The sequence below is a fragment of the Volvox carteri genome (genome assembly GCF_000143455.1).
Source record: "Volvox carteri f. nagariensis unplaced genomic scaffold VOLCAscaffold_36, whole genome shotgun sequence".
NCBI lineage: Eukaryota > Viridiplantae > Chlorophyta > Chlorophyceae > Chlamydomonadales > Volvocaceae > Volvox > Volvox carteri.
In genome coordinates, this window is record NW_003307579.1 from 675,273 (window position 1) to 697,767 (window position 22,495).

Sequence of the window (22,495 nt, forward strand, 5' to 3'; positions counted from 1 at the left end):
GAAGATCTATGTGAAAAGTGTTGTTTTGTAAGGTGAACCATCGGCTAGATATTCATGACCGGCTGTCTGTCTCATAATACGGGCTCCGAAGGGGAAGTTATTCCCTTTAGGGACACTGCTCAAGTGGCCCAGAAGCCATTCCCACCCTGTAACAATTCAATTCATACTGGCTCATGGATGGCAATAGATAAGGCGGTGGTAGCAACACGTGAATGTGGTGGCACGGTGTATGACGCCGAATGTGGGCGGAGAGTAACGCAGGTGTAACACACACACACACACACAAAACCACGCACACATAGACACAAATACACACATACACACACGTGTGCATGTGTGTGTTTTAACCATCTTTGAAGCTGCGATGGGATGGTGGTACACTGATAAGTTTGCTCGGTGGTCCAGTGAGGGGTTAGACTTTTCCAATGAAACTGTGATGAAGCTTAAATTCACCAGAAATATGTTAATTAAGAAAGTGATTTCAAGAGCCAGTAGACATAACATAAGCGAAGGCGGCGCTGTAGTGGTGGGCGGCAAGAGGTGAGTACACAGACAACGAGGGCACCTTCGGTCCCAAGTAGAATAGAATCTACAGAACCCTACTTTCCTACCTCCTAGGCTAGCGAGGAGAGCAGAGGGTCATGCTGCTACCCTCAGCGCGTGCCATGCGACGACGCAACCTGACGCAACATCCCCCGCCCTGGAATCTGGGGGAGGAACATTTGCCGCGCCATGATGAGGGGCCATGGATCTTTGTGCCCACCATGACCGACGTCTCACAACGTATGCCGGTGGCCTGTTCCGTACCCAGGATTTGCTCCATTGCTCCAATCTGCCATACAAGGATCCCATGCCTACCACATCCGCCGTTCACTTAGAGCGGAGGATGTTAGAAGTCTTCTCCACCAATCGAACATGCAAATCTCGGTCTATTGATGACCTAGATGTGGGAACAGGATGCTGATGGCAGCGGCAAGTAAGGTGCCAACGGTACAAAGCATCGGAACGTAGCCGGCAGCAGCCGCGACCAAGGACTCCAAGGACTGCGGCCATCGACCTCCTAAACGACGCCGGCGAGTCGTCCCAGCCACACAGCCAACTTCACACCCCACACTCCGCAACATAGTTGTCCATGCACGCACGATGAAGCCCCCAGCTTGTATTGACAGGCTCCGAGCATTTTGTGATGCATCTTCCTGCTGGCACGTGCCGTCACGGTTATTAAGGTCACGGAAGCAAAGTGCAGCATGTCTATTTGTGTTCGTCGGCGTAAAATACTCAAGTTACCGAAATGTATGTTCGGCGAATCCAACGAATTCGCCGAACACATACTTCGGACGACTGTACAACTCCCTGGATGCTGGCGAAGCTTCAGCTGCAGGTTATTAACATAACCTGCAACTCTGGGCGATGGTATTAAATTTCCCGTTGTGACGTTTTGTCAGGCGGTAAGGGGTCGGCTTAAAGGTAGGTCCCTGACAGATGCCGTGGATTGTCCGGCATCCAAAGCAATGCAACAGATTCAACATGTTGAGCGCATACAAGCCACATAACATAAAACCTGTTTCATGTAAGCGTTCGTTATTGCCTGGCCTTCATAGGTTGAGGTTACGTGGCATTGACCCTGCCTAAGTCACCTCCGGCCGGGACGCAGCGATCCCGGCGCACGCCCGTTTTTTCTATAAGTGAATGAGCTGTGTTGACGTACCAGTACCTTCGTCACCACTCGTTCACAGCTCTGCTCAATTGCTCGAACCCGGACAGCATGGCGTTCATATTCAAGGCGGCAACCGGCCGTCCGCTAGACTCAACCCGTTAGCTGGAGAGTTTGATCCGGGTGCGCTGGCGGAATTCTAGTCCTGGTTAAAAGCCCTAAAGCTTCCACCATCGCTCTGTTGAAATGTTGGCCTGGCACTTACTTTGGCCTGGCTTCGTAACTGTGTGCAGGGCGTAATAATAATGGCTTCAGGCAACAGGTGATGGACTATACGATAGGGGAGGGATATGGCACGGCATATACTGGTGCCTGCTTGTCGCACGCGTCCTATCGTAACATATTATTACTGATCATTCTATCAGGCGGGATCCCAGGGCCGTGGCAGAGGCGGAGGTGGTGACCGTGGAGGATTGTCGACCGCCATGAACCGCAGCGGCCACCAGGGTAGCCAACAGCAGCAGTTTCCGAGCCGGTAGGTTCCCAGCACAGGTGTGCAGAGTTGACAACTTGATAACTTGTTGCGGATAGATGGCCTTGGTCGTGACCCGCGGGGTCCGCACACTGCCTTCTTTGCCTCGTGACTTTTACGTGCATGCCCGGGTGGGCCTTGAGGTTGCGTATCTTCTCCGTGCAGTCATAGCCTCTGGTTCATTTTTTTGCTGTTTGCCGACTTATCGGGCTCCTTCACTAAGCATGCAGCCATTCCGGATGAAACGCAGGCAGCCTTCAGGCGATGCCACTATTCCATCTCCAGCTGCTAGCCCTCCGTCGGCATTAGTGACTGATATCAGCAGCAGCGTCGGAAGTGGCAGTGGCAGTGGCGGAGGTGCCAACGCCAGCTTCGGCGGCGGTACCCCTACCGGTGCTGTGCGCAGCGGCACCGCAGCTACCGGCAGCGGCGGTGGCGGTGGTCGTGGTGGAAGCGTAGCGAATGCCAACCACCTTTTGAATTTCCAGTACGAGTCAGCAGCCGGCCGGTCAGTTGGCGGCAGGGTGAGTTTGCCCGTCGCTCTGCCTGCCTTTCAAAGGGGTCGAGGTCGTCATTTGGTTATTTCTGGGTCTCTTAATATCGAAACCAAGACACAGCACGTGCGCCATCTCACGCCGCCGCTCACGCTGCATGAGCCCACCGCTCCAAGGATGTGAGGCAGTCAGATTCAGGACACGACCAGAGGCCCGTGTCTCAAATCCGGTCCCCTCACATCCAACACGTCCACATTGACATCCATGTGGTACCCCGACTTACCTACTAGCTTATCGCGAGGTTAACGCGTACAATCCCAGGCCCTTCGCGACCGTCCGTCGTCGTTGTTATGTTGTTGGTGGTGTCGCGCGTTACACCCACTCTTTTTATGCACGTACTTGTGAACCTGCGCATGTGTGACCTTTTTTTTGCTCTAGGGAGGGGTTGGCCGAGGGGGGCCCAGGCCAGGAGGAGGTAGTGCAAGAGGAGGACTTGGCGGCGGGGGGCCCGGCGGCAGCGGCGCCTCCAGTGCTTCTTCCACGACTCGGGGCCGTTACGGCAGTGCAAAGCCACAAAAGTACGACAAGAACAAGTTTTTGCAGGTGGGGCATAACCTGCAGGTGGAGTTGGGCGGCGCAAGTAGCGGGTCTGCCATGCGAATTAATGGGTATGGTTGGCTGCCGCAATGTCGCTGCTGCTCTACATCCTTCCCGCTTGTGTCCTCCTTCTCTTCCCCCTCTCCCACTCTTTCCTTGGCAGCAATCACTCGTTCGTGGTTCGTCTTTCCCCCTTCCTCTCTCCCTCTCCCTAACCTTATTAAACCCTCCGACGCCTCAACCCAGTAGGGGTTTTGTGGAAGTAGCGGTGCCGTGCCCAGAACACTTATCATGCCGGTCGCGCTAATCGCTTTGCTTGCCCACCGCCGAACCCTCTTCACTCCTCCTTGACCCCCCTACAGGCCAACTTCCGCTTCCTGGTTTCAGGTGAGAGGGTCCTGCATATGGTTGTATCGTGTCCTGTAGCAGGCACACGGTGGAACGGGGTGGTGTGCGCTCAGACCGGTGGCGCTCCTGTGGGGTGGGGAAGCCAAGGTGTTGTGTCTCGTAGGCTCCCTGGACCTGAGTCGCGGTGAACTTGTTGTGATTGTGATGGTGCAGCGCAGCGATTCTGGTGGCGTGGAGCTGGCGGGGCGATGTGGGTCTCGTTGTTTTGGGTGCTGCTCCGGTGTGTTGTTGGGAGCACTGGAATTGATTGAGGGACCTGAGGACCTGAGGCCGCAGTGATCGGGGGTCTTACACCACGTCTGTGTGGCTGCCCTGGAAGGTCATGTATCGTTCCCCCATCTCCATCGCTCCTCACTGGGCCCCTCTCCTGTCTGCCTGGTCGCCACGCGGGCTCTTCCTCTTCCTCCATCGCTCCATCGCACCCATCTGCTGTCCTGGCTTGGCGTCACCTCATCGCTTTGGGCTCCTGCAGTTTGCATGTCGGAAGTTTGAATTTTTCGATTCTTGCACTTGCGTAATTCCCCTCAATAATGTCTTCCTTTCCGCTCAGACGCTGTGGATGTATCAGCCTACGAGGCCGATGCGGACAAGATGTTCGACTGGGATGACGTCCTGCAGGCGAGTAGGAAGTAAGGGACGAGGCGGAATCTGGGGGCTGAAAGGAAGAAAGAAACCAAAGCTGGGACCGAAGCCAGAACGTGCACGAGCACGCAATAGCTTTTCCTTGGGCAATTAAGCAAAAGATGATGAGAGGCAAGGGCGTTGGCCGTGGAACTGGGGCCCATTGAAGATTCGAACGACATTGAAGTGGACGGCCCGCGGTGAGGGAATTTCACAGCCGCAGGATTTTGGATTCCTCATCCCGTGAAAGCTTCTCTAGTCGCAAGGCAGGAATGGGATGGGGGCCAGGTGGAGTCCTCAAATGTTAAGTAGATGTCAGGCTAGGGGCCTGGGGCCGGGCATGGTGGCAGCGTGCGGGAGAAAAACAATGGGGGAACGGAGACAGGAGGTTGCTCCCGGAGAGGGCGTGAGCCTCTCCCGCCTTTGTCCTTGATGCATACCTTGCAACTCCTCATTTCTCTCCCCTTTAAGAATTAAAGAATTCTGCATTCCTTTCGCCACGAAGAAGGACAACACTCCTCTTTTTCCCCTTGGTCCTGCCCCTGCTGATGCTTTCTCTCTCTTTCCCTCTCTTCTTTCTTTCCCTCCCCCTTGTCCGGTATGGCGGCAGGTGGAGATGTCCACAGCCACCCCGGTGCAGTGCCCCATATCGCTGGACAGCCCCCCGTTATGTCCGCAGGTAAGGGCCGCAAGTGAAGGGAGGAATGATGGTGGGTGCGGCTGGGCATGGGCATATATGGCTGTGTTGAAGCGCCGGGGCAGTTACTATCAATCGTTGGGAAACCACACAGATGTGGTAACAGACCCGCACAGATGTGCACTTCGTTCACGCAGCTGTTTCCTTGATCAAAGGTTTGTTACTGTTTGTTTACCTTCAGCATTTGTTCGCCGCTTCTCCCTCAACCCTATGGGCTCGCTCACCTTGGGTCCCCTCCCACCTCTTGCTCCCGCCTTACAGATCACCCCGTGCGGCCACGTGTTTTCCTTCCCCGCTATTATGCACCACCTCATGAACCACGGAGGAGAGCAGCTCAGGTAATAAGAAGGGGGTTGGGGGTTTTAGGGGAAACCCCGGAGGCTTGGGCCGTTGAGGTTTTGGGTTTTATATAGGTCAGCAGGGAGAGTGTACATGTCTGTATGTATGTCGTGCAAAAAGGCCTACATAACGCTTGTGAGGCCCTCCTCTGCCTGTTCGGTATTTACATGACCGGGTGTAGCCTCCTTTTCCCAGATGCGTTTTGTGGAATTTGTGCGTCTGTTGGTGCGAAGGTTTTCTATGTGTACGTGTTTAACGTGGTTTGCGTTTCTGTCTTGCGTATCCATCAGGCGCTCTGCTCCCTGCCCGCTGTGCTTTGCGCCCGTCGTGGCCCGAGAGCTCCGCCTGGTGCGTGTTCGGCATGTCGTACAACCACGCGCCGGCGACCAGCTGACGCTGGCGCTCATCCGGCGCACCCGGACCAGCATCATTCCGCAACCGGTGGATCCACCGGCGGCAGCCGCTGCTGCTGCTGCTGCCACCACAGCCGCCACCAAGCCGGTGTCCGTGTTTGACCGGAATCCTTTCGCCAAGTTTGTAGTGGGCGGCGAGGCCAGCGATCTGTGGCGCGCGGCTGCTGAGCAACTGGCCGTCTGCGCAACGGAGGTGCGAGGGGGGGTGTTGGGGTTTCAGGTCCGCTGCTTGCTGTGCCGCTTTCCAGCAGTGCGGTAGTTGGCCCTCTTGATCCTCAGGGTCGCGGCACTGGGAGACCGTCTGGATGGGGTCAAGTGTCTGGTGTCAAGTGGTTTACGGGGTTTAAGGGGTCCTCCTTTGGCTTCGCGGATGTGGGCCCCACACCCGCTTGTATGGCCGCGGTTTCCATCCTGTATTGTTTTTACAGATCTGCCCGCGGTCCCCACCTGGCACGGTCCAATGTTGCTCCGAAACCAAGGTCGCGCCAACTCGTTGCGGCCATGCCCCCTAATATGCAGTTGGTCGCGGAAGGCGGCATTGATGCGGCGCTAGAGGCGCCGTATGTGTACGGCGCTCTTGACCAACTGGCTGCGCGTGCGCGGCGCTGGGCCGAGCATCGCGCCGAGTGTCTTGCGGCGCGAGGGTTGCTGGTGTCCAGGGAGGGGCCGGGTGCGGCGCCGGAGGCGCTGGGGGCTGCTGCGGAGGCGGCCGTTAAGAAGGTAGGTGCAGGGCTATACTTTATCCCACACCACACAGGATTAAATTGGGATGGCGTCCTTAGCCGGACGCGTTGCGACTGTTAAAATGGATGGCGCTTACTTCCGATATTGAGTGACAGCTTGGATGACAGATCGATCGACTGAAGCAGCTGTCCCTGCGTTTCGTGCTGCGCGTCGTAATTACTTAAGATAGTGGCCGATCGCTTTTTTGAGTTTCACATCCACTTTGTCTTTTGTCTCGAAGAACTGTCGTTCTGCCCTGTGCTCCTCATGTGTTCTTGCCCTTCTTTCGGCCTCCACAGATGTTCACGGCTGCTGTAGGCGACGCGACAGCTGCACGTGAGGAAGCCGTACTGCGTGCTGAGATGGACCAGCGGTTTCCCTCCCTTGCGCCGCGGCCGCCACCACCACCGGTAGGTGCGGCGAGCACAGGTCCCGGGGGGGAGGTTCCGGCCGCCAGCCCTCGCGCCGCTGCAGCCGGTGCCGTCAAGGCCGGGCCACCCGTCAGCGGCACCGCCGGCACCATAGCTGCGGCGGCTCCTCTGCCTGCCATGACGGCAGCGGCGGCGGCGGCGGAATCGCCGCCGCCGCTATCCCTGCAGGAGCCGCAGCTTACATTCGACGCGGTGTTCTCGGAGGATGAGACGGACGAGCAGGCAGCAGAGGGTGGCAGCAGCGCTGCTGCTGCTGCTGGCCCGCCGCATGCACAGCCTTCCTCCCCAACTGCGCTGGGCTTGGTGACCCCACCTGAATTGATGATGCAAGCCGCACCTGGAAGTGGCAGCCCGCCGTTGGCGGGCGCCCTCGCCATCGGCGGCCCCTCTCCAGCTTCCTCTGCTGGCGCTGAGCTGCTGGGCAGCTCCCCCACCACGCGCCTGAACACACCCGGCACGCAGGGCGAATTCTACACCTACCAGGCCGCTGACGGCAGCTGGGTGTTCCTCAACCCTCTGAACTTGAGGTGCGCGTCCTCTGGTGGCGGTTGCCGTTGCCGTTGTAAGGGCTTTGGAACCGAAATGGAACCGCAACGCGGAGCTACGTGAAGTGGAGAGATACCCAGTAATTCATTGTGTTTCGGATTCCTTGGCCCCGCCCGTGGCCTCCCCCCGTCTTTGACGGACGCCACCCGCCTTTGTGTGGATTTTGTAACCCCCTTGCAATGCCCTAGGAACCCCCTAGGAACCATAGGGGGGTTTTGCGGAGGCGCTATGTTGTGGATGATGTGGGGGCTTTGGGGAGAGGTGCTGCGCGAGCTGTGCAACACCAGCGGCCATTGCTTTTCGTGTTCATCCCTATTTGGGTCGGTTGTGCTATGCGTAGCTCGTTTTGCCTCTTGCCACTCTTGACGAGCCACTGGAGCAGCTACTGAAGCACGCACTCGCTGTGCACCAAATGCTCCTTCTCCTTTATTTTATAAATACCGATGCCGTGCTCTCGTCTGGCACCGATGCCGTACCCTCGCCCCGCGAAAAACGTTTCGCAACACGATTGGCCACACCCGCGGCGGCCCCGCCCCTGTCATCGTCGTCAACAGGTGTTTGCTGCACGCGTACGGTTCGTACGATTCTTGTCCGCCTGTCATCACTGCGCGGCTGCTGGAGTTGGAGGATGTTGTGCAGGCGGAAGCGACCAGGCGCCGCTGGCGCTTCCTGTCGCACCTGCCACTGGCGGGCGCGTTTAAGTTGTGCGAGGTGGCAATGACGGACCTGCTCCCGCAGGAGGCACTTGCGCCGTTTGCCGACGAGCTGGCGGCACGGGAGAAGCGCCGGCGGCGGCAGCGCGCTGATGAGCGCCGGCAGGCGGCGGCGGAGGCCGCGGCAGCTGCGCGTGCAGCGGCGGCGCGGCTGGGGCCAAGCGCTGAGGAGCTGCAGGCGATGCCGTCCCTGAATCAGGCTGTCGGTCTTGGCGCCGGTGGAGCTGCAGCGGCGGCGGCTATTGGTGGCAGCAACGGGGGTGGCGGCAGTGGTAGCGGTTTGATTGCCGCTGCGGGTGCAGCTGCGGCAGCGCTAGCACGAGAGATCCAGCTCTCTCCAACGGAGGTGGCGGAGAGCATTGCGCTGCAGGCCTCCCTAGATGAAGCGGCGGCAGCGACGGCGTCGCCGGGACCGCCTAACGGCGGCGGCAGCGGTGTATCGTTCGCGCACATTACCAAGATGGGTTTCGCCGCCACTGGACCAGCCTTGGGCAGCAGCCCGCCGTCCGGTAGCATCGCGGCTGCGGTGCCGTCAGGTGCATGGGGCGCCAGGTCGACCACCGCCGGCAGTAGCAGTAGCTCCGGAGCCAGCGCTGGCGCGCCTCCTCTGAGCAATCCGTGGGGCGGTGCAACCGCCGCCGCCACCGCTAGCGCCGTATCTTGGGGTCCTTGGGGTGCCGGTAAGGGCGCGGCGACCATCAAGGCAGCCGCCACAGCGGCGGCTGTGGTGGGACCAGGTAAATCCCCTGCTGTCGCACCAGACGGCAGTGGGGAGGGTGCGGCCGCGCCCGGTGGCGGCAGCGCTAAGAAGGGCAAATCAGGAAAAGGTACGCTGCTATTCAGCACGGGCAATCAACGCAAGTACTGACTACTGATTGAGTTGAGGCCGCAGTGCGGATGGCGGTCTGAGGCAATCTGGGGCCGTGCCATGGACCGTCGCGATGCGAGATGGTGCGGGTGCTCGCATTTGAGAGCAGCTCTGGCCCATCACGGATATATATACTCTAGCGACGGGATCCGCCTTGATAGGCCGCTTTCGTCGTTCCTTAGCACTTAGCAGTTAGCACTCTTGTCTCCTTATGCATGAAAGTTTTGCCGCGTAGTGGCCACCACGTCTACTAGCGGGGGTTGAAGGAGGGGCAAGGGCTGCTGCTCCTTAACGGCAGTATTTATCGCGCTTTCGGAGCAACCGCCTAGCCACCTTCCCCCCGGTGGGAAGAGTTCCCGGCGATAAAGAACTGCCTTTGCTGGGCTTCTGCAGCCGGAACTTGAACAGCCGGATTGTATTTTTCAGCATCTGGCTATAGCCGCAATAATATAGCCGCGCGAGGTGAGGAAGGAATTTTGAGGGAGAACATGTGGGTGCAGGGGGGATGGGGATGTATGCACCCTACCAGTGCACAGGGCGGAAGGCCAACGGAGGGGCTCTTAACGTTTCTGTCGTATCTGCGGCGCTAGTCACGGCTCAATGACTGTGGGGCAGAGCTTATGTTGGGTGATGTGTCCGAACACGAACGCGCATTGGTTGGCGGTTGGGCAATTTGTAATGCGGGGGCTTTTACAGGCTCCACGTCCTGGTTTTTCTTAGCTTGTCTGCCTCCACACAGCTGTCCGTGGGCCAACGACGCCTGCGGGAAGAAGGCAGGCCTGTACCTGGAATGGCAGGGTGCTTTCAATGCTACTTTCGACAGTGCTTACACGGATCGTCAGCGGTAAGAAGGTTCCCATTAAGCGCTAGATAAGTATTTTGGTACGTTTACATCTGTCCGCATGTTTTTTGTTCGGCGGACAGGCCGCGCTGCTATTAGCATACATTTTGCTTGTGGGTCCAACGGACTGAGACGTACGGGGGACTGTAAGCGGCTATTAGCCGGTTGAGGCAAGATAAGGTGTGGCAGAGGCAATGGTGAAGTTGTTAAGGGGCCCGGAAGGCGCCGGGTGACAAGTTTTGTTTGTTGTTTTGTCAGGAAATCGGCAGCCCCTCTGTCGGGAAAATTGTACTGGACTATGGAAGGGCTCTCAAGCTTTTTCTATGACGTGTAGCAGCTTGATGCTCTGGTTCCCGGACTCCCGGCGCCTGCAGGGGAGGAGGAGGATATGCACTGCTAAGCACCTAGCGAGAGCAATAAGGGAAGCGGATGTCCCTGGCTGTAGCTGTTTAGCCGTCCCTGAAACGGAGCTATACAGTCACAAGGCATCACAGCACGCGTGGCCTTCCCTGCGGCCTTTTACGTCCGCCTAATTAGGCTGCCAGCCTACGCTGCTGTAGACAACTGTCATCGACAGTATGATATCGAGGTTGAGGCTGGAAACCTGTTGGGGCATAGTCCTGGATTTCTGTGTAACGTGTTTCCGTGCACCGAAGAGGGGCTTGTGTAGTCACAGCCCGGAGCTGAACGCACGCGGGGCTGAGGGCGCCACGCAGTGCTACTGCCGTTGCGAAGCGATCACTCGCATCACCAAATTGAACAGGATTGAATCAGGAGGTGGTGGTATGACAATACGCTGAACTACCTTTTGCCTGTGCATTGCCTGAGTGCATGTTGCAAGAAACTCGCGTGAAAACCTCGCATCGAAATGAAGACGTCATTTACATGAGCGCTCAGCTGCATCATCCCACAGTAGTCCCTGTCCCAACTGCGTTCCAGGCCTAGAGAAAAATAAGCGGCATACAGGCGGCCGCAACGGGTCTTAGCCGGTGGACCCAATCCTGCCCAAATCCTCTCCAATGGGACTGGCATGCCTTGCCTTCTTATCTGCTTCCGTCTCCTGTCCCTCGCAACAAACGTTCTATAGGTGCACAGCGAACTGCACAGCTCGCACACACATGCACTCGCAGACCTACAACAGCTACACACGCATTGCGCCCCATCTAGTCCTGGACGAGCAGAAGGAACGCCATCGCGTCTCATATGATTCCCTCCTGCTGATAGGAAACTGGTAAAGAACCTGGTCGAAAACCTTGCCCAGATGAATTCGAGGTAACTTCCATATTTTCCCACGTAAGACCCACAAGCTCCTACCCCTTTGCTGAGCCGCCTTCGTTCCTGGTACACTCCCTGAACCCTGCCACCCCTTGTCTGAAGAAAACCTACTTCACGCCGATCCTCTCCAGGGAGGCCCTGCGGCGGAATAGCGGCAAGGAAATCCTCAAAGGAACGACACGTCGTCCTCGGATTTCAGAGGCCCCCGCTCCTCCGCATCTGGCTTCTCGTCCGGCAGCTGGTACCGTCGCCCTAGCTGCTTCTCCACCGCCTTCCGCACACGCTCAAAGCTGAGGTTGAGGTCGGGGAAAAGCCCCTCCAGAACGCCGCCTGCCGCGAGGGCCATAAGGACGTCTTCGGAGTACATCTTGTCCTTGCCGTGCCAAGTGGCAAAGTCCGAGGCCGCCGTGACCACCTTGAATGCACGATCGGCGAAGGAGATCTCGGTGCAGAAGCTGCGAGGCTGCAGCCCGTCGCAGACGTGCAGCGCCCACAGCACTTCGTGCCAGGCCCCATATAGGTCGTCAAGCCCCAGCTTCTTAAGGATCTGCGCCGCTGTGCTACTCTCGTATTTCAAGATACCAAGAAGGACCATCCAGGAGTGCACTTCGTAAGTCTCGGACGCACGCGCAAAATTAATGGCATAGCGAATGATGGCGTCGGCCGCTTCGCTCACTCCGACGTCGTCAGCGTCGGCTACCACTTCAGTTGCGACAGCTTGACTGATCAACCGCCCACGATGGTGAGGTTGCTGTCTATGATGGCTATGCGAAGTCTGCCCTGCAGAGCAAACTTCGTGGCCAATCAATGCATTGGGGCTAAACTTGCGCGTAATTCCTACCGCGGAGCATCGGCATAATCTACTTGCACCAACCTTAGGCCTTGCCCCGGATAGTCGTGGGGCAAGGGCTTGCATGGTTGGAAAAACAAACAAGCAGCAGGTGTCAGGCGAGTAGCAAGTAATTCACGTTATACTCTCTGTATACAAGAAATTGAATAACAAACAGATTTGGTATCTGCAAGCATCCAATGAAGCAATGTTTGAGGGGCGCCGTATCCTGGGGTTCCGGTATGCCAAGCAGCAGCTGTTCCGTAGCTCCATACATACGTAAGCTGCAGAGACAACCTGTATATTGCTAACGGAGATAGGGTATCTTTATCACAAGGAGAGTGTTGTTACCAACCTGTTAGGCAGGCATGGGGAAGTCTCGAGGCGGCAAGTACCCCCACAAGGGCAAAGGCTCCCGAAAAGGCCCTGCTGAGGAAGACGGGTCAGACGAGGAGGACTATGAGCACCAGCAGCGCGGCCTCGGTGCGTCTCAGATCGTCGCGGCCAACTGTGACGTGACTGCCTCCATTTGCGATAGCGCATCGCTGCGCCTATTCAGTGCACTATGCTGCATCTATTCGTCTGCAGCGCTGTGCATTATTTATGCTCACCTTGCTCTTGTCACTTCCGGCAAGCTTGGGCCTCCCGGCCACAGCTTGCCGGCTTCAACTGGGGTCATTCTTTCTCCACCCTATATGTGGTTCCGATTCCCATCTGCTGCAGGCGGCCAGCGTGCTAACGTAGGCATGCTGCCCCCGAGCGATAGCGAGGACGACGAGGGTGAGCAGCCTGCCAGCAAGGGGGAGGCATCCTCGTCTCAGCCCAGCGGTCAGAACAAGAACGCTGGCAAGATGCCGCCCAGCGACAGCGAGGGCGATGAGGATGACGATAGCAGTAGTGACGATGACCCGACCCCGGAGTACCTTCGTACGGCACCGACCGCGAGGAAGAAGTACGTGGCCCAGTGAACAGCTGTCATGCGGCGTCTTCCCTTGCTGCTTGCGCGGGTTCTAGCGCGGAAAGCACTTGGCGATGTGCTTGGTACTTGCTAACGAATGTCATGGACTGCCAATTGCGGCTGAAGTTCTGCGATTGTGTTTTTGCCAAAGCTTTAATGAGCACATTACCGGTTTCGCCCGAAGCGGCCAGATTTTTTGCACTGCAGTGTCCATTAGAAGTTGCAGACTGCGTAAGGAGAGCTACTTAGCCTCTTGCTATTTGCCCCGTTGCTACAGCCGCACCAGCTGTCGACGATTCATGTCGGCCTCCCTCCTTGATTGCAGCACTGGCTTGTCTGCTATCTGTTGTATGTTGCCTTCCAGAGACAGTTCCCCTAGGGTAAGCAACAACAAAACATGGTTGGTTGCGATCTAATGGTTTCCGTCCCTTGCCCTGACTGTAGGGAGCCGGTGGTAGAGCCCAGGTCTGAGGAGCAGGTGCGCAAGGATCTGGATCGACTGGAGCTGATCCGCAAAAAACGGTGAGGTAGCTCTTGGCTTTTGTGTGCGGTATCCTCTTCGTTGGGGTGAGTTGTTCTTGTGGTTGTGCACGGCGTCTGTATGGTGGATGAGATAAGCGGCGAGGCACAGGGAGTGGGACCTCAACCTGGAGTTCTGCTTGTAGCTCCGTAACATGGTATGTACTTCAGCGGGTGAATATCGCTGGTCACGACACGGTCATGCAGTAGAACAGCAAATTTGGTGACAACATCACTGCTTGGTGTGTGCTGAAAACCCAAAATGGAACCTAACAGCTGTGAAACCTATTTATCCGTGCAGTGAGGAGGACCGGCTCAAGCGGATAGCGGATGAGGGCTGGGACCGCTTCGCCCCAATTTCGGATACCAACAAGCCGTAAGTATCACTGCCTGCCTGGAGTGTCCCTACCGCTCGTGGCACTGTTAATTTGCACGTTTGACGGACATGCGAACATCACCAACATTGAAGAGATTGTTCACTAATGCGGACATTGACGTAATGCTGCTGCAGGCCGGGATACGTGCCATCCGATCACCCCAGCAAACAAGCCTAGCGGGAATTGTGTACCCGGTGGGACGGCGTCGAGTGTGCGCACAATCATAAGCGTGTATATATTTGCGTGTCTTTCATGTATTGTAACATTATTGGTCAAAAGTTGGCGAGAACCGCAAGAATACAATGTAGATGTGATATGTGTTTTAATTAAACTCAGATACTGGCCATATCATACAGGAATCTATTGTTAAAAACGTTTTGAGCCCATGGCTACGTACGGTTAGATAATTGACATAAAATCGGCGGATCAGACATTGCACGTTCGCTTCGGAGGCTTAACAAAAATGTCTTTCTACATAAAATCTCGTGCTCTAATTTCCTTGTGCACTCAGGACACTGAGAAACCCAAGCGATATCAGCCGCATTGAGTTGGAGAGCCGGCTCCCTGTGCACGGACTGACAGTCCTGGATTTTAGATCAGATCTAGGAAACACACAGGAAGACTCTTCGACTCCGAACCCAAATACCACCCAGAACAACCAAATTCGCCCCAGTCGCATGTGCATAGCGTACATCGGCTGTTTAGCACTGGTATTTTGGTACACAGATTTGCCTCGTTTTGGCGACTTCCATTGTTTTAACCTACACGTAGTCGCTGGGGTTAATTGTCCATTTCTATCCTACTGCCAAAGATAATTGCAGTTTTTCCTTGCTACGTCAGTTAGTTTGTCAGCAGTCCACTGACCAGAGCATGCGTACCAGCAGCCCTGCGGTTGACGGCTAACTGCCCTACCAACATAACTCTCCCTCCATTGACCGTACGCGCAAGCATAACCAACGACCCGCACCACGCCCTGACCTGACAACAGCGATCAAGACTTGCTGAACGAAATCATGCCAGCGCCGGTCACCCTCCGGCCGGCACGGCGCAATTCCACGTCAAATATGTCAAACGCTGTGGGACTGGTCGCATGACGCCTAGCAATGGGATTGCTGTTGCCCCAACAATCCGAAGTAACCCAGATCAAGACAACTACGGTATCGGCCGGCCCTCACTACAGAAATCAAGCTTGCGGGATATGTATGCGTCCGTAGCCGTGACCGCGGCAACCTGTAGATTACCTTAAAGCAATGACGAACTGCATACAATCGCATAGGTTGTACTGTGGCAGGCACGAGCCGACCGGGGGTGGTTAAAACTCTCACTAAGATCTCGCACTCTCTTCACCTGAAACCGTGCCCACATCAGGGGCACCAATGCTCAGGGCTAGCTGCCCATACAGTATATTATCATGAGCTGTGTTATCTTTGATGACGCAAATAAGCAGAGGACCACGATTCGCAACTAGGTCATCGAAGCGCGTTGATCCGCCCTTACCCCAGGCAAAACATGTTAGGATCAAAGCCAGCAGTGTCAGCAGCTGCCTGCACCCTGTACCCCATGCCCACATCGTCCACAGATTACCGCGACAACTAGGTAACCCCGCCCCACCGCTGCAAACAAGTGTAGCTGCACAACCCCAGGCGCCTACGCTGCACGAACAACTGCCCGACCCACATCAAGCGTATGGCCCAACACCGCGCTGTTGCCTGACCTGCCTGGCGCGCCTCAAGGCAGTGCCTGGCTCCTGGCTGTGCAATGTCTAACGTCCACCTGCTCGTCCCTAATGACCCGAGGTAAAACCTAATCCAAGGTCCCCAATTGCGGATATATAGGTGTGTTGAAGGCGTCCTCCTAACAAATGTAAACAAGCCGCTGCGCTGCTGCTCCCTGCTGCCGCTGCTTCATGCCGCGCTGCTGGCTCATGGCACGTACTCAAGCGCCTGCACCAAGTCAGCCCAAATGTCATCCACGTCCTCAATGCCGATGCTGAACCGCACTAGGTTCTCCTTAATGCCAATCTGTGCACGACGTTCCGGCCCGAAACCCCAGTATGACTGGACGGCGGGCATCTCTATCAAGCTCTCCACGCCACCGAGCGACGGTGCAATGTACGGCAGCTTGACATTATCGATGAAGCTGATGCACTCTTGCAGGCCACCGCGCACCTCGAAGCTGACCACGCCACCAAAACCGCTCATCTGGCGCTTCGCAATCGCGTGGTCGGGGTGACTCTCAAGCCCCGGGTACCACACGCGGTCAATTTTAGGGTGTTGCTCCAGTCGCCGCGCGATCTCCATTGCGGACCTGTTATGGCGCTCGACGCGCAGGTCCAACGTCTTGAGGCCGCGAAGCAGCAGGTAGGCCGCGTGAGGATCAACAACACCTCCCATAATGTGGTGGAATTCCCGCACCTTGCCAACGAGTTCGGGCTTGCCGCACAGCGCACCCGCCAGAACATCGTTATGGCCAGCAAGGTACTTTGTAGCTGAGTGCAGGACCAAATCCGCGCCTAAAGCGAGCGCCTGCTGGTTAATGGGGGTCGCGAAGGTGCTGTCGATGCAGACCGCCGCGCCTTTGGCATGGCAGAGTCGCGCGATAGCCGGGATGTCTACGCAGCGCAGGTAGGGATTCGTCGGCGACTCCGAGAAGAACAAGGTCACGTTATGCTGATCCAAAGCCTGTTGAAGAGCAGCGAGATCGTTGGGCTTGATGACGCTGACACCAACGTTCATCTTCGGTAGGAAGTTTTGCATGAACTGCCGGGTGCGCCAATAACAATCAGACGTCGTCACGATATGCCCACCCGACGGAACGAGCGACAGCAACATGCTTGTAACCGCATTCATGCCCGAAGCGGACACCAAACAGTCCTCCGCACCCTCCAGGGCTTTGATCTTTGCTTCGCACGCCTGAGTAGTCGGGTTGCCATACCGACCATACTCGAACGAATCGAAGCGACCCTCGTTGTATTCAATCAGCTCTGCCGTGTTTCGGAAGTGGTACGTTGAAGTTTGCACAATCGGAGTGGTGAGCGCATCTGCTACCCGAGGTCGTCCGGCGCGCTCGCCGCCATGAACTGCTGCAGTGGACAACTTTGAAGGCTTGACTTCATGCTGCAGGGAAGTTCCGTTGCTGCTAGCTGATGTAGCCTCCAAATCCTTTGCTGCCGCCCCGCAAATCACGCCGATGCTGGAAGGCCGCCGCCGGTGGAACGCTGCTTGCCGCAAATGCAGTCCACTGCGCGCGGCTGGCCTTAAGGACGCTGGAATTGGAGCCCGCATGGATACCGTTGCAGGCATATCTGCTGCCGAGACGTGGCAGAGGCCCCTTGCGCCGAACATTTCCTATGTCGGCAAGTATTCAACGGTCTTAGGCACACGGCACGACTTCGTAAATAGCAAGTAAACCTATACCACTTTTAACGTCGCTCTCCACCTTTGATTCGCGGGGCCCAATACGATTTCGGCCAAATGTAGTCAGCCCAGCATGCATTTCCCGAGCAGCGTACAATTTATTTCCTTCAGTACTGCTCCATGGACTCCATAATTTGCTGCTGGCATATTCTAGATAACCAGTACTGAGAGAACCGTGCTAATGTGTAGGTCCACCATTAACTGTGTTTTGCGAGGCACCTTTTGTTAAATGGCAAAGGCATTGCCCTACTAATTAAGCATAATCGATACAGTAGTACATGGTGACTGACCGTGTGTGGACTCAGCCAATGAACCACATCCCTTGCCTCCAGCCCGCAAGCTCTACAGCCCCACAGCCCATATTCCCCGTGCGTTCATACCTGTGTGCTTTGTCCGCGGTAATTCAGTTCTTCGGGCTTTTGTCACAAGTACAGTCTGGTATGTACCATCGCCCGAGAGAGACCCACAAAATGCAAGCGGTCCGTGAAGGACTTTCCGCGAGCATACAATTATTGATTTGCAACGTTGTCAGCGCCGGGACCCGCCCCATAGCTAAGGAATGGAGATTAGGAGGGTCGTAAGACCATGTTACGACCCCAACGGAACACTCGACCGGCGACGGTTCGTGAGGAAGCCCTCATGGGCGTATTGCGCACAAATTCTTGCCACACGCGGGGCTTGAACACTGAACACAAGAGGGCAAAACCCGCTGGGTATTGGCAGGTTGTGACAGGCAGCACTGGCCTATTCCGCCACCTGTCGACCGTTTCTAACCATGCAGACGTGCGGTAAGCATCAAGTGTTGTGACCTTGCCTAGGCCCTCGAGGCTTGCGTCGGATATAAACAAGGAATCTCGGATACAACAAGGGATATCCAGGGAAACCATTAGGGTCCGTAGCGCTGAGCAGCCATGCCAACGTCCGCCATGCCCACTCTGCTCCTGTTAGCCGCGTGATGGGGCCGCGCTCCCTTACACCCCCAGCACATCATCGGCCGGTTGCAAATCAGACGTTTTGTGCCAAGCGAGGTGTAAAGGTCTCGGTAGTACTTGTAATGAGTGACCGTCAAGGTGTTCAGGCCCGGCACGGTATTGTAAGAGCACATGCGCATGCGGCAGCTGGCTGGATACAGGTTTTCGAAAGCATTAACGCCCGGTACGGTCTGCTGCAATGACGTGCGCTCAGGATGCATCAATGCAGCTGTAGTCGTTTAGTCAACTTGTGCATGCCTCAAAGCGTACATGAAAAAACCCCGACCCAGATTCCCCTCTGCTGAGCCAAAAGCCCCTGGCAGGGAAAGCACATGGCTCCAAATTATCATTATCGTGGCAGGACTCTGGTATTCAGCTTATGTCCGGTGCGTTAGCTTGTACATACCGCCACGACGGATACAGAGTTACGCCGACGTAGGTTTACTGAGCAACAGAGACAGGGGGAGGATTTCACTATGCCCGGTAGCCACGAACTACCGGTATGCCAAGCAGCGCCCTTGAACGGCCGGTCCTTCTATCGCCTGCCCGTAATAATAATGATGGCATCAGTTTGGCAACGAGTCTTGGATGGCAAACGAGTCGTGGACACACTACCTTGCGTTCACGCATCGCGAAAGTCACTGTCTACCCCGGTCCATGCCTATTGCAGCTAAGGTGTGCGAAGTTGTATGAATAGGCGCTCAAACTGGTGCCTACCGGTATGATGGATTGCGCATTCGGAATGGCAACTCCGACATCCCCTCTCGATACCCGCAGCTTCAGTGCTGACGAGGTAAGGGTTGGGTTGGGACTTTTCGGATGTGCTGCGGAAGTACTATTTCAGGACCTTTCAGGGCCTATGTTCGTAAATGTTTTCGATCCAAATCCTAATTAAGTTCGTAGCAACGTATGGTTATGGTGTCGTGCCTTAGACAGCCGAGCGAATGCTACAAGCTACAGGCAGGAATATGGCTGTCTGTGGGGATTGGGAACCGATCCTGCAGCCGAATTTGGGAATCTGTAGACCTCTGGCCACGAGCCCAGTGTCCCACGTCCCTTCGCCTCGAGTGCCGACTGTCGAGTCTGTTGGCTGTCCGAGCGGTTGGGGGTGAGCACGACATCGCGGCGGTTTGTGGGCTGACACATACAGCTCAGTGGCCGGCTTTCAGTGAGATCAACGCGTATTTTTCAAATACCTTTTAACGGCTGAAGGGCTTGAATCTTACATCTAAATCCATGGACAGGAGGGGATACACATTGATTGAATATTATGCTAAGCTGGCCTAACGTCCGTTTATCTATTCTAACAGCATTTCAATCTGTTTGATTCAATTGATCAACGCGTCTCGGTCATTATCAAGGCGCGTGGAGTGTTCAATCCTTTTTCTTTGTTCCGAACACTACAGAGGACGTCATTGCTCTTTCCACTATTAAGTCCCTTGACGTATCGATAGATTGCACTACGGGCGCCAGCGCTTGCTTCTAACGAAGACTGCCGCCGCCGCGGAACTCGACTGAGCAGGCATGGCGCGGAGCCAACCTATCCTTTTCGAAGATGTATTTGACGTTGTTGATAAGGACCCTGATGGCAAGAAATTCGACAGCGGTATGTGTTCCGTCACCCCCGTTTGCGTACCCGGCGTCCCACGGCGTCAACCCGAGCGCCCTCCCTGTGCCCAAATGCCACTCGCAGTGTCCCGCTTCATCTGCCATAGCGATCTGTACGAGATGGATCTTCACATTGACTTAAACGTGGAACTGTTCCCACTTCAAGTAAGAACCTCGTACCCCGTCCCCATCCGCTCTATAACAGCAGCCCGCGCGTCCTGGCTCAATGTGTCCGGCCAAGCGAAGCCTGCCCGGCTCCTTCATCGTTCCGCGAAAGCTAAGCGGGGCAAGAGTGTTACGATAAACCCACGTTAGGGCGGACTTCTGGGGCGGGGCCTCAACAGTCCCCTTTTCCTGCATGAGAAAGGTGACCCTTTACAAAACAGCTATGTGAGGATATGTCCATCTGTACACACAGCGCGTGTTGCGCTGTGCACGGCTAGCTTCACTGATAGCCCTGTGCGCACATCTGTGCTGCTCGGGAGACATGTTTCATCACGGCTTGGCTCCGAAATAGCTCCGAAATTCGGTCAAATATTCTATCGGGCAATATGGTCACGTAGTCTCCACAGCTTAACATCGGCGGTGAGGGGCCGGGATGCGATTGCACCAAAATTTTGTCCGCTCGGCAATTGACTATTGTGTCCTGCTCGCGATGTGTTTTGGGAGAAGCAGCACAAGCAACGTGCGTGGACCCATCCTAATGCACGAGAGTGCCTCCCCATCCGCCCCATTGCGATCGCTGCTGTGCAGCGAAACGATAAGTTCAGCCTGGTTCTCGCGTGGACGCTCAACTTGGATGCGACGCCGGGGAGCGAAAAGTACGATGCGGTAGGTTTGGAACGCCGTTGTTTGCACATGCATGTTGCCGTACTTGTTGCCGTACTCAGCGCAGCTGTCTGTCTTGAGGGCTGAACTCTGGGTTGAAGTCGTCCTCAGTTCGGGCGACAAACAAACAAAACCCAAACAGAAAAGCAAAACAAAAAAGTCATTAAGGCCCTCCCGCGCCTCCGTAACTACCATCCGCAACTACCTGGATGTCTGGCTTCGAAGGCCGGCTGTACGGCGTTCACAGCCAGTCCGATCGATCACACGGCCGTACTGTTGTTCTTCCGGGTCGGCGGCGGATGCGGGTGCTGCTGGAAGAGAAACATGGTTAAAGCAGCTGGGCTGTGTTACGGTGTTACTCCTTTCCTGTCATCTACGGCCCTAGGGAGACTAAGTAGCGACTAGGAGCCCCATCGCGCGATGTGCACACCACACCCCTGCATGTCCACCTCGACCACCTGGTAGCCTTTCCCCAACAACCAGGAAGCAACGCCTTTTCCTGCCGCTATCTGTACGACGCTCTCCCATCCTAAGCCATCCTGAGTATGTGCTCATGCTCATGGTTAACTTAAACTTTGGTGTTTTGTGGCAGCTGCCCTGACGGCAGCTAGGTCACGCGTGTGCCGAAACACATGGAGCCCACTTACCCCCAACCTTCCCCCCGTGGAGCCCACTCTCTAGGTTTTCGTCGAGGTGTTGTTTTTTCTCTGTACGACATACATGCCAAGCCCGCTTGCTTCCCTGCGCACCGCGACTTCTTTCCACCCTTGAAATACCGTCATCATTATCACTGCACAACGCCATACAGGAGTTCCCGGCCATCAGCGGGCGCCGTACTCTCATGGACAATTACGATTACGTGATGTACGGCAAAGTGTTCAAGTACAAGGACAACAACATGAAGGTAGGGCTCTGGGGCCGGGCAAGCCGCCCGTTTGTGTCGGTGTGTGTGTGTGTGTGTCTCCATCTGCACACAAGCCTGCGCCTGCCTGCCCACTCGCCTATTTGTCCACCGGCCTATCTGCTTACGTCATCAGTTGAGTTGCCTCTGGCTTTACAGGGGCCGACACGCAGTTTACTCTTTTCCCCCTCACACCCACGTCACCGTCAACCACACTGGTTGGCACGGTGTTCATTATTGTCCATTCGGCCGCAACCGCGACCCCGACCGCCGCACGCCACACACCAGGTTGAAGTGTACATCTCCTTCGGGGGTCTGTTGATGAAGCTCGCGGGCGACCCTGCCAAGCTGGAACCGATTGAGGTGGACAGCAACGTTTACTTGCTGCTCAAAAAACTATAACTACAGCTGCGACGTGCACTGCTGCTGTACATGTGTACGACAAGGATGTGCCAAGTGCCCTGGACGGGCGATAACCGCGGCAGGCGATACTGTGACGCGCGGCCCTGCGGATGCTCCAACGGAGCTGCGGTGACGGCGGCGCGCATAAAAGTTGATAAGAGTGTGTGCGGAATCAGCAGCTTCAAAAGCAGCCTGAACGTCTCCTCCTCCAGCATTGGATTGCGCTGAGAGCTGGACACGGCCCGGAGCGTAAGACACTGAGGGTCATGGCGCTGTGGGAAAAAGGTGACTGTGACTGTAGAGTGACAGGCGGAAGAACCAGGAGGAGAGAGAAGCTTCGAACCGACAGCTTCGACCCCTTGCACCTTCAAACCTAGACATGGTACAGGAAATGCCCTGGCAGAAGCTAGCTAGCCTCATGTGTCAGCAGCAAGGACACATATCCTGTCCTGTCCGCTTATTACGGTTGATTTCCGGCAGCGGAGTGGTGTCCGCTTGTGTATCTGTAACACATATATCCGCTTCCCTTCACTT

General features: G+C 56.1%; 5 protein-coding genes across 5 annotated transcripts; 3 read left to right on the plus strand and 2 right to left on the minus strand.

The window, feature by feature from the left end:
* Positions 1-2,139: 2,139 nt before the first annotated feature.
* VOLCADRAFT_105963 (uncharacterized protein) lies at positions 2,140-9,739 on the plus strand (the record flags this gene model as incomplete). Its single annotated transcript, XM_002953391.1, has 10 exons — positions 2,140-2,189; positions 3,244-3,283; positions 3,640-3,664; positions 4,236-4,314; positions 4,967-4,985; positions 5,265-5,341; positions 5,633-5,948; positions 6,275-6,475; positions 6,778-7,436; positions 8,010-9,739. 10 exons carry the CDS (start codon positions 2,140-2,142, stop codon positions 9,034-9,036), a joined length of 2,493 nt encoding a protein of 830 aa, XP_002953437.1. The 3' UTR covers positions 9,037-9,739.
* Positions 9,740-10,843: 1,104 nt separating this feature from the next.
* Positions 10,844-12,146, minus strand: VOLCADRAFT_105964 (uncharacterized protein). Its single transcript, XM_002953490.1, has one exon. The coding sequence runs from the start codon at positions 12,066-12,068 to the stop codon at positions 11,319-11,321; it is 750 nt and encodes a 249-aa protein (XP_002953536.1). The 5' UTR covers positions 12,069-12,146; the 3' UTR covers positions 10,844-11,318.
* Positions 12,147-12,349: 203 nt separating this feature from the next.
* On the plus strand, positions 12,350-14,012 carry VOLCADRAFT_118369 (uncharacterized protein; the record flags this gene model as incomplete). The annotated part of the gene is made up of 5 exons (XM_002953392.1): positions 12,350-12,464; positions 12,705-12,933; positions 13,384-13,461; positions 13,760-13,834; positions 13,970-14,012. The coding sequence occupies 5 exons, from the start codon at positions 12,350-12,352 to the stop codon at positions 14,010-14,012; spliced, it is 540 nt and encodes a 179-aa protein (XP_002953438.1).
* A 34-nt stretch (positions 14,013-14,046) lies between these two features.
* Positions 14,047-17,234, minus strand: VOLCADRAFT_75793 (uncharacterized protein). The gene has a single exon (XM_002953491.1). The coding sequence runs from the start codon at positions 17,177-17,179 to the stop codon at positions 15,758-15,760; it is 1,422 nt and encodes a 473-aa protein (XP_002953537.1). The 5' UTR covers positions 17,180-17,234; the 3' UTR covers positions 14,047-15,757.
* Positions 17,235-19,438: 2,204 nt separating this feature from the next.
* VOLCADRAFT_82285 (uncharacterized protein) lies at positions 19,439-21,961 on the plus strand (the record flags this gene model as incomplete). The annotated part of the gene is made up of 5 exons (XM_002953393.1): positions 19,439-19,828; positions 19,916-19,995; positions 20,584-20,661; positions 21,470-21,562; positions 21,848-21,961. The coding sequence occupies exons 1-5, from the start codon at positions 19,747-19,749 to the stop codon at positions 21,959-21,961; spliced, it is 447 nt and encodes a 148-aa protein (XP_002953439.1). The 5' UTR covers positions 19,439-19,746.
* Positions 21,962-22,495: the final 534 nt, after the last annotated feature.